We start from the raw sequence: 11,467 nt of genomic DNA on the forward strand, positions 1-11,467 counted from the left end.
TTAAAATTGCTTAGACTTCGGGATGGACCGTTTAGCAAAATTTCACGGCCCTACCCAAAGTAAATGATACACTAGTCGCTTTAGGCGCGCCTTTAATAATTTAATTTTCTTAAACTCGGGTGCACATTTATGTGACCCAAATCCAAATCTCAACAGAGTCAAAGTGTGTCGACGACCACGTGTACATTGATTGTGACGCGGTTCGAGATACATTTTCACAACGTTGCAATTCCCTGTAAAATAATAATAATAATAATGGAAGCGGTAAAGAGTTAAAATCTGCACATAAGTTCATATTTGTATAAAATCAGATAAACAAGCCGAATATGACAGTTGAACGACCGTGCTAGAACCACGGAACTCGGGAGTGCCTAACACCTTCTCCCGGGTTAACAGAATTCCTTATCCGGATTTCTGGTTCGCGGACTGTAATACGGAGTCATTCTTTTCCTCGATTCGGGATTAAATTGGTGACTTGGGACACCCTAAATCTCCCAAGTGGCGACTCTGAAATAAACAAACAAATTCCGTTTCGATTGTCCTTTAATTGGAAAAAGTCCTTCACCCCTCGCGGGGGCGGAAAAAGGAGGTGTGACAAGGTGCACGGCACGAGACGCGGACAAAAGCTTGGTATTTAAGTGGAGAGAAGGGTAGAGGGTCGGGTCCATTATCCACCAAGTTTCGAACCGTGTGCTAATGGCCTCTGGGTTTCTTGGTTAGCCAAAAAAAAAAAAAGATCCACTGAACTTAGGGCTGCAAAGATATCATTGCAATAAGATACGCCGCAAACTGAGTTCTCGATCAGGTGTCTCTACATGTTATCATTTTCTTTAGCATTCATAACCATAGCTTCTAATCATGCAGTACGAGCACTAGAATTCACTTCAGAGCCAATCCAATAAGAGCACTTACATATTTCTCTAAAGCCTTGAATAACTACCAGGAAGCAGTTTGTTCTGATAGTACTTCGTGAGCTTGAAGTAAAGTGTAGAACTAGAAAAAAAAACAGCGAGCAAAAAGAAAAGAGAGAATGTGGTGCATGCGAAAGGAATTAAAGGATGGTTGAGAGAATTTATTAATGGCTCGAAAGATATATATATATATATATATATATATATATATATATATATATATATATATATATATATATATATGTAGAGAGAGAGAGAGGATAGGTCTTTGTTTTACAATGCTAGGCATGGACATTATCTGTTTCCATATTAGAGAATCTATTTAAGTCATTGTCAATTCGATGTTGTGTGTTTATGTTTGATAGTGAAGCATCAGCAGTTATATGTTGTAGTTAAGCTAATATAGACTATCCATAAAAGAGGAAGTAAACATTGATTTGGTTATCAGAAACCTATACTACAAGAAGAATGGTGTGACTTAGATATTTAAATGCTTAAATGTGATTAAACAAAAGTATCATCTTTAAATGCTTAGGTCACCTTTTGTCTGGGATGAGAGACACTTACATGTCTCACTTATACATTTAAATGAATGTCATATGTTCTGCTAATGATAGAGAAGGGTCTTTTCGGATTGAGGCACGATACAAGCTTTGCACTGTCCCAGTTTAAAAGAATGTTCATCAACTTTTTGTCATGTACCCTATCCTATGAAAGTTCTTTGGCAACTTGGACTTGTGGTTGGCTGAGAATTGGTGAATTTGCCTGATTAAATCTAAAAACTGAAGTATATAGCTTCTGTGGTCTTTCTTCCATAGAAATTCATAGATATACATTCACAGGATTTGGAGGTTGGGGTGGGGTGGGAGGGGTGTCCAATTTTGACTAACTGGATAATAGTAAGTTTCAGGCATTTACATTGGAGATAATGTTGGTAGTTGACAATTATTTTTCTTTTGATGCAGTTGGAATGCTTTGGACTGGAGAGACACCAGAGGTTAAAGCACTCGAGGAGAACATGGCTTCATATTTTAATATGTTGCAAGGGCTTCTTCTGCTCTCCCACTCAAGTACAGTGGGCGCAGGACCTACCCTGTCTTCTAGCATTCATGCATCCATTAAGCAAGTTGTTGATAGCAGTTTCATGTTGATGAAAGAGTCTGTGTCCTCATATGGTACTCTCCTTCTCTCTCTTTACATATATATGTAAAAGTCCATGAACATCAGAACATATGAAAATCTTACAAGTACATTATATTATGAAGTGTTAATATCTGAAATGGATAAAAGGTGAAGTCATTATATTGCTTTGTGAAAGTGCTTATATCATTATATTGCTTTGTGAAAGTGCTTATACCATTATATTGCTTTATGAAAGTGCTTATCTTTTCTTAGTTTATGCATATGTGGCACATCAACATTTATTAACAACAATAACATACCCAGTATTATCCCACACCGTGGAGTTTGGGGAGGGTAGTGTGTACGCAGACCTTACCCCTACCTTGTGAGGATAGAGAGGTTGTTTCCAATAGACCCTCGGCCCAGGAAAGCATAAGCACCGCAATAATGAAAATATAGACAAGAAGAGACAGTACCAAAAAGCCATATAAAAGCAGAATAAAAACAACAAGACAGTAAAGTGATCAACAATGAAAGAAAACAACGGTTAGTCATAAAAACTTACTACCAACAGAAAGCGAGATTGCGTGTCAATACTACTGTTATGAACATTCTAGACTACCTACTCTACTACCCTAATCCTCGATCTCCATACCTTCCTATCAAGGGTCATGTCTTCGGTCAGCTGAAGTTGCGTCATGTCTTGCCTAATCACCTCTCCCCACCTCTTCTTAGGCCTACCTCTACCTCTTCGTAGGAGTGTCAACCTCTCACACCTCCTCACCGGGGTGTCTATGCTCCTCCTCCTCACATGACCAAACCACCTAAGCGCGCTTCCCGCATCTTGTCCTCAATAGGGGAAGGGAGGCAGAAGGAAGATCAGATAATGGTATATCTTGCAAAAGTAAAATGGCAGAAAGGCTGAAGGGGAAGAAAAAACCTCTTTCTGCCGATACCACCCTCCCAAAATAAGATAAAGGAAGAGACTGAGAAGTTTTCTAGTGGCACAAAACCGTGTAAAAGAGGTGGATGGCATTTCAGTTGTTAGGGTATAAAACATCCTGATGAAATTAATTTTTTGTACAAAACTCTCTTTGGAACAGTGGGGAGGAAAGTTAATGATGTGCCATGTGTAGAACACAGTAGTAAAACAACAGTATTAAGTGCTACCCTATAGGCTTAAGCATAGATTTACAGCTCTAAGGATGCAAGTTATTTAACTCTTGTCAGCGTAAGATGATTTCATCCAGGATATTGTATAGTTTGAGACATAGAAACTTAAGATTGCGGCCCTGATTGTAAAGACATAAAATATGTTCCTTCATGAAATCACTTGTCGGTCTTTGGTTGGCTAAAAGTGATGGAAATGTTCTCCGGAGAATATTTTGTACGGAGGAGTGAAAATAACTGAATTTCAAAGGGATTCATTATTTTCCACTTCAATTATCTTTACGTATCCTTCACTCTATTTTATGATTATCACGAAATGCTACATCGCCCGCCCATTTCCCCGTCTCCTACTCTCCATCATTGTCACCTATCACCAACATTTTGTCTCTCCCAGATACTGTAGGAAATTTTTTGCAATTGTCTTCTTTTATAAAACATCTTCTGGTGAAAACCTTTTTTGCGAGAACACTGTTGCTTCATACCAAGTGGACCCTATTCAGTTGATATGGTTTTCTCTGTGCTATTCAGTTAATCATTTTGCTGTAGTTCCTGCTGTTCAATTTCATTCATCACATTTATCTTCCGCTTCTAGTTGTGGCATATTGCCTTTCAGGTTCATTCATCACATATATCTTCTGCATCTAGTTCTTGCATATTGATTTTCTTAACAGCTGTATAATTTTGTGACCATTATTATTTGCTGCCCAAAATGTATGTACAGGATCTGACAATAGAAAACAGAAATTATCGATCCCACAATTGGTGGGCACTGTATGGGAAGCTTGTTCTGCTCTTAAGAAGACTCCAGCCACCAATATTACTGCTATAGGTCGAGCAATGACACAACTTGCCGTTTCCATGAAGGATGTACTTCGTGAAATGAATGAACTGAAGCCAACATCATCTGATGTAGTAGACGAGTCTTCTGTTCAAGATTCTCCCGAAGGAGAAAGCAAATCCGATGATAGTGATGATTCATTTGGTGGTGATCTAGGCAATGATCTTTCTCCGGAGGAAATGAAAATTGCACGGTTAACTACTGATGTGGTGTCTGAAACACTTGTGGTCATTAAAGAACTCATTCGCTCCATTACTAGCTTGCTTAAGCAGGAAAGTTCCATGGATAATGCTACTTTTGTAGCCTCTCTGGAGAGACTATTAAAACTTTCTCAGGAAATCGGATTGCAAGTTGATGAACTTGGAGCTTCTCTTTATCCTCCACAAGAAATTTCTGCATTGAGGGCTGCTACAGAGAAGATCTCAAGTAGTATCGATGAAACACAGGTCGAGTTGGAAAAACTTAAAGGGTGTTCAGAAGATTTTGTTAAAGCATGCACAGGTTTGCGGAGTTCATTGAAACGGCTGGAAGCTGAATTAGATCACTCAGATGCAACTGATACAATGTCTAAGATGGAAAACCTTGTTATCGAGTAATGTTAGTAAAAAGGGAAAGAGAAAGGGGAGGAGAAATAGATGCTTCTCAATGAGATTCTTAGTTTGTAGCTATGAGTATGGAGTAAAAAGTTTTAACAGTTAGTTGGATGTGTTCTTGGTTTTTTGCCATTAAATGAATATAGAGTTATTAAACCATCAAATGAATATAGAGTTGTAGATCGATTACTCATTCCATACTGTGAAGAATTATAGGAAATTGTTCGATTACTTCTTTCTATTTCTTTCTCAATGATATTCGACGATCAAGACAATTTCATTTTAGTTGAATTTTGTGTAACTGTTTGTCCAGAGTTGAATGATAAGTTACACCAATGAGAAGTTCTAAACAAGATTATGACATTCACGAATTGTTTTAACTCTATTTTGTTACCCTTTGCATCATTTCTGTGGCCAGAAAGAATATATAACATGAAAACGATAGCCCATGACTTTTTTCATTCATATATTAGTGAAAAGATCCATCAAAATGACTTGGGAATGGAGTGTCAACTAAGCTCCTAATTATACACATTGGATAATTTTACATGGATTATGACAATAGTAAATGGTATTCAAAAAACAGATCATATATCCTCCACTCAAATGTCCTTTTTATGCTACATGAATTTTGGGTTCCCATATGCATGATCATTCTACTAATACTTCTTGGTATGTTGATGCAAAAGAACATAAGCTTTGACCACAGAACAACAATCACTCTATCGACCAGAAAGCTTAACCATCCATGCACCACCCAAGTAAAGACCCAAAAGGGGGCCAGCTAGAAGCATTTGGGTAAGAGGATCAGTTGATGGTGTGAGCACTGCAGCAGCGACCACAGCACCTACAACCACGTATCTCCAAATCGACAGCATTTGATCTCCCGACACAAGACCAGTTTGTCCCAGAAGCAGTTGAATGACAGGAACCTGTAGAGGAGATGCATTATAAAATTGCTTATTGGATTAAAGCAACTTGGATATCATGAGGATGCTGATCAACATCATACAATAGTATTTACAGAGTGAATTCACAAATATTTTCAAAACTAGCCTATGACGGAGACCATGGCCATTTTTCGACTGTTTAACCATTAAATATCCTCGCTCATCTTTTTTTCATAATGGTGGTGTTTGGGCCAATTTAGGCGCACTTCGACTATTTCACTTGCTACCTGCTACCTCCTACCAACACATGAATCGGGAACTTTGCCCACCAAGGTTTAGGTCAGTGATTAAAAAAGGGCTCGCTTCATCGCTTTAAGCGAGAAGCGAAGCGAGGCGGGAAGGGCAGCGCTTCTGCTCTTTGAAGCGACTCTGGTACGAAAAAGCGACCGCTTCTCTGTAAATAGCGAGAAGAAGCGTACGCTTCTGTGTTTAAAATTAACCCAAGCCTACTGTCTGGAGTCTTCAACAGCAGCGAGACTAGGGCTTTTCTTCCACAAGAACAGCGATTTCTTCTTCTCTTCTTCATCAACTTTGGATTTCTAAAATTATCTCAAAACATCAAGGGTTCTTCTTCTTCTTCTTCAAGACTTCAACAGTACAGGTATGTTCTGTCTTCTTCTTCTTCTTCTTCTTCTACTTTTGATTTTCAGTCTTCTTCTTTTTCTTTTTCTTTCTAAACGTCCAAAAAGCGGCGAAATGCTGGCGATTTTTTTTTTTTTTACCTTCGGTTCTTTCTCAGAAAATTTCTGCCCAATTTTTCCAGTTTCTGCCCCCAATTCTTAGTTCTTATTGCCCAATTTTTATATCCTTTATTCAGAGGAAGGGAAAAGAGGCAGCTACATTGTCCCTAGTTGATGAAGAAGATGACGAGCAATATAATAATAATAGTGGAATACAAGAATTTGACAATCTTGTAGAAGAATAGGATGCTCGTTTTGTGCTTTAATTGATGCTACTCTTTAGTTTTTTAAATTGAAGTATTGAACATTTGCTTACAATTACATGTGTTGTCTATGCAGTATTTATTTTAATTTTTTTTTAAATTCCGCTTCACTTAAAAAAAGCGAGCACTTCGCTTCTCGCTTTTCGTGAAATTGGGGTTGTCGCTTTTCCTCGCTTCACGCTCTTCACAACACTGGTTTAGGTAGATGAGAAGAAACGTCTAGCGCTTTTTGTGTCTACTGTGATTTGAATCACGATCTCACGTGGTTTGCACTCATTTCATTGACTGGTAAGCCACACCCTTAAAAATTCTAATACTCCCTTCTATTTTCAACCCAAAAACATTGCTCAATTATGGCCAACTTGGTTTTATGCAAGCATTAGTTGTAGTGAAGTATGGCCGAAGGTTTGAGAAGCTCTAGATTGAACAACTAATTTCCTTCAACTAAACTGTTTAATATGTTTTTGACCGGAAAACAAAAAAAACTGTTTAATATGCAGGGTGTTCTTATATACTCGTGCAGAAAAGAAAATATGCACAAGCAAGAGATTTACCTGGAAAGACAATCCTGTACTGAACATGAGTACGAGCACAAATTCGAAGTATTGATCAATGGACCAAAAGGATTCCACAGCCCCTTCTGCATAATTCACAAAGAAATTCAAGGCTGCTGGAGTGAGAACCAAGTGTGAGAAAACAATGCCGGCGTAGAAAAGCACTGAAGATCCAAGGACAATTGGTGCCAGGAATCTTCTTTCTGACATTGTTAAACCAGGAAGAACAAAGGCTATGATCTCGTAGAGAATCACGGGAGCTCCTAACAGAAGGCCACTATATCCTGAGACCTACATCAAAAGTGAGAACAGTATAGTTACTAAACTGAACATGCCAAATTAGTATAATGCCAATATCAAATTGATCCCAACAACACGAACAGCATGACATCGTGATCACCTCTAATCTTATGTTTGAACTTTTTAAATTATTTTAGTTAAGCATTTAGCACTATATCACCAGCTGTATACTAGAAGTCGCATGAACAAATATAGCTTGTAAACAATTATTCAAGGACAAGTCCCTCGCAAACAATTATAAGCACATTTTTAGGATACGCCAATTATGAACACATTATACAGTTAAGAATCAGAATGCCAACTTAATACTCCAACCACTTGTTTGACTCATACATGATTTTGAAGATGAAACTTTAAGACAAGGATTAGTTTAAGGCAAGTGGATCCAGAATTCCAGATGTGGGTTTGATTACTTGCTGGTTTCTTTAAATGTTAAGGCGTGTAACAAGCAAGGGCGATTGAACTTTTACAATCTATAAGTGGTAAGGTACTCGTTATCGAAGGGTTTTTGCTCTTTTTGATATATGTATATATGGCCTTAGCACAGCCTTTGTGCTACGATTAAATAATATGTTACCATTCTCAAAAACAATTATTCTATAATGGCCTAAATAGAAATTATGTCATTCAATCATAGAGGAATGTATATTTCAGCATATAATCACGATAATGAGCCAGATATCAGGCATAAGAACAAACTTTTAACCCTTAAAAAGAACTCGAGCACAAAAGAAAGATCCACCTAGTTCACGAAATAAAGTTCAACAACTTTTCTGTAGTAATTAAATGGTCACTGGAATGAGTGATAAAGACGATTAAATTAAAGATGCAGTCTAACCTTTAAAGTAGTGAAAAAGAACTCTCCTGGACCTAGTTGCAAAAATCGAACACCTTGTGCTAGAACAGGGGCTTCAAGAATCAAGATAAGTTCTTTTGAGAAGGCAAAACATCCCACTATAGCAGCACCGACGGCCAAAACAGACACAAAGAGTCTCTGACGCAACTCCTCCAAATGATCGAATAGAGTCATTTCTTTATCATCAGGTAGGAGCTCTTTACTAGGGTAAAGGAAATCATAAACAATACTCCCTTCACTATCTGATTCACCATTCTTAAATACACTCTCGCTTGAGCCATCAGCAACATCTGAATTTCAAAAATAGCATGCGTTATTACGATAAAATTACACTTAAACTATTTTGCATTCATGGGACAATCACCGGCTCACAGCACAATGAAGAAATATAATGAAAGAAAGGAGCCATTTTATGTACAATAAGGGTGTTGTTCTGGAGAGTTGCATCATAGAGGTGTTGAATATTGCAAAAACAATTGTACAACCACAAAATAGGCAAAGTATGTATAAGGAAATAAACTAGTACGCGAACAATTTTGTGCAGATTAGAAGGAGAAGGGTAAGATATTGTTTTCAACAAATACCATTAGACAGTTCAATTTGATCCTCTTTTTCCTCCTATGCACCATTATCACTTTGGCACATCATAACACTTTTCTCTTTTCCAAAATGTATAACATGCATATATGCATATTACTATATTAAGGAAATTTACTTCTCGAAAACGATTAAAAAGATAATCTTTTATATAAATGACAAAGAACATGTGCATTTTTCTCACATTTTCTAGAAAAGAAATAAAAAATATGCATACTCACAAATTATTGACCCTTGGGCAAGGGCGAGCAATTTCAGTAACTTAAAAGGTGCATCGCGTTGCAGTCAATCACAAACAGAAGTGTGTATTATTATCAGCAATCTAGTTAACCCTAATATGGGGAATGACCCCTCAAGTGCTCACGTGGACTACAATATATGGACGACTATCCCTGGAGCTATTCGGTGGACTGTGGGGTAGAAAGAAACAATTTGAAGGGAAAAAGGAAAACTTAATTAGACTACAAATGCCTTTTCTAGCCTTCTGATTTAACATAACTGATGATGCAGCAGAAACCATGTCAGGCTTCCTCAGCTCATTACAAACGCTGTAATGAATCGAATTTTTGCAATCTGTAACTACGCATCCAGCACTTTCTTTATGCTGGGCAGTACATATTAAAAGTGCCGATCTTTCTTATCAAGAAAGAAAAGAAAAGGAAAAAAACATAGCTGAAGTAACTCTCAGAACCTCTAGAGGTTTGAGACCAAAAATCCTCTTTCTCCTTTCCTATTCTTGATAGTGATGGAAAACATTAAGCAGGATGCTGAATTTTACATAGACGCGAAATGGATTAAAAGTTTCAAGGTTAATAAAGTTAACAGGGAAGTCGTGAAGATTTCCATATACTATCAGCAAACGAGATCTTGGTGTTATATTATATGCAAAAACTCTAGCTCAAATTACCTCAAAGCTCCTCTAGTACAACTTACAAGTTACAATTATCAATCACAGATAACTAGTGAAATTATCGGCAGGATAAACTAAAAAAATACAAACATATGCCAAATTCTACTCTTGCTTAGAGTACCCCAGAACCCAAATTTCTCCAAAATAACCATGTTATAGTCTTACCAATCAGAGCAATCCTCTCTATGCTACATAAGAATAATTAAACATAACAACAGAAATCCATAAAACAAGCCCTTATAGAAATCACTTCCAGCAACAAAGAAACATAACATAATTTAGCTAAAGATTACACCTTTATATAAAATACCATATCAGAAATTCAGGAAAACTATTAATAGTTCAATATTTTACATAATAATCATCTGGGTATTTTCTTTTTTAGGATCAAGAATTATATGTGTATTTCTTACCAGGTCTAACTTCAACAACTGAACCAAGACTATTAGCATTTGCACCAATAATATAACTTAGCTAAAGAACCAACTCAACTAAAAATTACACCTTTATACAAAATACCCATATCAAAAATTCAAGAAAACAATAAAAAAATGCAATCTTTTACATAAAATAATTATTTGGGTAATTCTTTTTTTTCTTTTTCTTACCAGGCCTATCTTCAACAGCTGAACCAAGATTACTAGTATTTGCACCATTAATTTCTCTTTGCTTTTCTTTAGCATCTTCAACAGCTGAGCAAACAAGTCTACTGAACTTCTTCAAGTCTTTTCTGCTAGAAAGATTTAATTTTGGTCTTTTGGAGTTAATATTTAGAGCAGTTCTTGAATTTATGCATTTGAAACAGTGAGTTTGAGTTAGGTGTAGATTTGAGATGAGAGCACTTGAACTTCCCATCTTTTATTTTCTGATTTGGTTTTGTTTTGCGTGTGGTTTTGTACAGAAGAAAATGGTGGAAAGGGTCTTTGAATAAGCTGAGGGGATGATTGGTTCTCACTTGTCTTTGCTAAAAGAATATCTTTAGATCCTGGCGTACTCTAGTGGTAGATTTGTATATTCTCTAACGTGCGCATTCTGAAAATGTGCTTCAAAAGGGGGATTGTATTTTCTTATTTCAAGAAAAATAGTGTTCACGTGTTTTGGTACATTCACAAATATTTTCACTGTATTCTTTAAATATTTATAGGAAAAATGACACTATGTAGTCGTAAAATAGCCGAAAAAATATATTATAAAATTTATATATTTTTTGTATATGTATATCATCATATATATTATATATAAAAATTATACAAATTTTATATACTTTTTTGGCTATCATATATAAATAATTTCTGGCGCGGGTTAAAAGTGATAATAACTCATATTTTTGGTGATAATAACCCATATTTATAGTTAATAAAACTCCTTCGAATCCATTTTAATTTGCTCCAAAAAAAAAATTGCACCAAAATAAAATTAAAAATTAAATTATTTTTATAAAAAATTAAAGTAATATATAGGATAATTGCCTCTAGCAGTCTAGCTGCCTGAGTCAAATTTTAGTTTGTCTCGAAAATATTACAAACCAAAACAATCCTTATGTATTAAATAATTTTTAAGTTTACAAAATACTTTTTAATCTCTATATTACAATTATGCATTTTAACTTCTATATTACAATTCCTGTATTACTAATCTCTATATTAAAACACCTGAATTATTTTCATGCATAACTAGTGGGGGGTACTCGATTGAAAAAAAAAGGTTTTTAACATTTTTAGCT

At 36.1% G+C, this 11,467-nt stretch overlaps 2 protein-coding genes across 2 annotated transcripts in view; one reads left to right on the forward strand and one right to left on the reverse strand.

Annotated features, from left to right (window-relative positions):
* LOC107777380 (uncharacterized) overlaps window positions 1–4,863 on the forward strand; it is a 30,442-nt gene extending 25,579 nt beyond the window's left edge. The window contains exons 3-4 of the mRNA XM_075241293.1: window positions 1,877–2,086; window positions 3,925–4,863. Of these exons, the coding sequence (XP_075097394.1) occupies window positions 1,877–2,086; window positions 3,925–4,637 (923 nt within the window). The 3' untranslated portion in view covers window positions 4,638–4,863. The remainder of the gene's footprint in view (window positions 1–1,876; window positions 2,087–3,924) is intronic.
* A 197-nt stretch (window positions 4,864–5,060) lies between these two features.
* On the reverse strand, window positions 5,061–10,696 carry LOC107777379 (sec-independent protein translocase protein TATC, chloroplastic-like). Its single transcript, XM_016597386.2, has 4 exons — window positions 10,353–10,696; window positions 8,220–8,527; window positions 7,082–7,372; window positions 5,061–5,566 (listed from the first exon to the last, which is right to left on the reverse strand). Exons 1-4 carry the CDS (start codon window positions 10,597–10,599, stop codon window positions 5,357–5,359), a joined length of 1,056 nt encoding a protein of 351 aa, XP_016452872.1. The 5' UTR covers window positions 10,600–10,696; the 3' UTR covers window positions 5,061–5,356.
* Window positions 10,697–11,467: the final 771 nt, after the last annotated feature.

The sequence above is a fragment of the Nicotiana tabacum genome, chromosome 20, assembly GCF_000715075.1.
Source record: "Nicotiana tabacum cultivar K326 chromosome 20, ASM71507v2, whole genome shotgun sequence".
Lineage (NCBI taxonomy): Eukaryota > Viridiplantae > Streptophyta > Magnoliopsida > Solanales > Solanaceae > Nicotiana > Nicotiana tabacum.

Coding starts and splice junctions, on each gene's coding strand:
- LOC107777379 (XM_016597386.2), bottom strand. CDS start 10,599: ATGGGAAGTTCAAGTGCTCTCATCTCAAATCTACACCTAACTCAAACT. Junction 8,528..10,352: donor AGCTGTTGAAGATAGGCCTG/GTAAGAAAAAGA, acceptor TTTGAAATTCAG/ATGTTGCTGATGGCTCAAGC. Junction 5,567..7,081: donor GTACAGGATTGTCTTTCCAG/GTAAATCTCTTG, acceptor TCTCCTCTACAG/GTTCCTGTCATTCAACTGCT.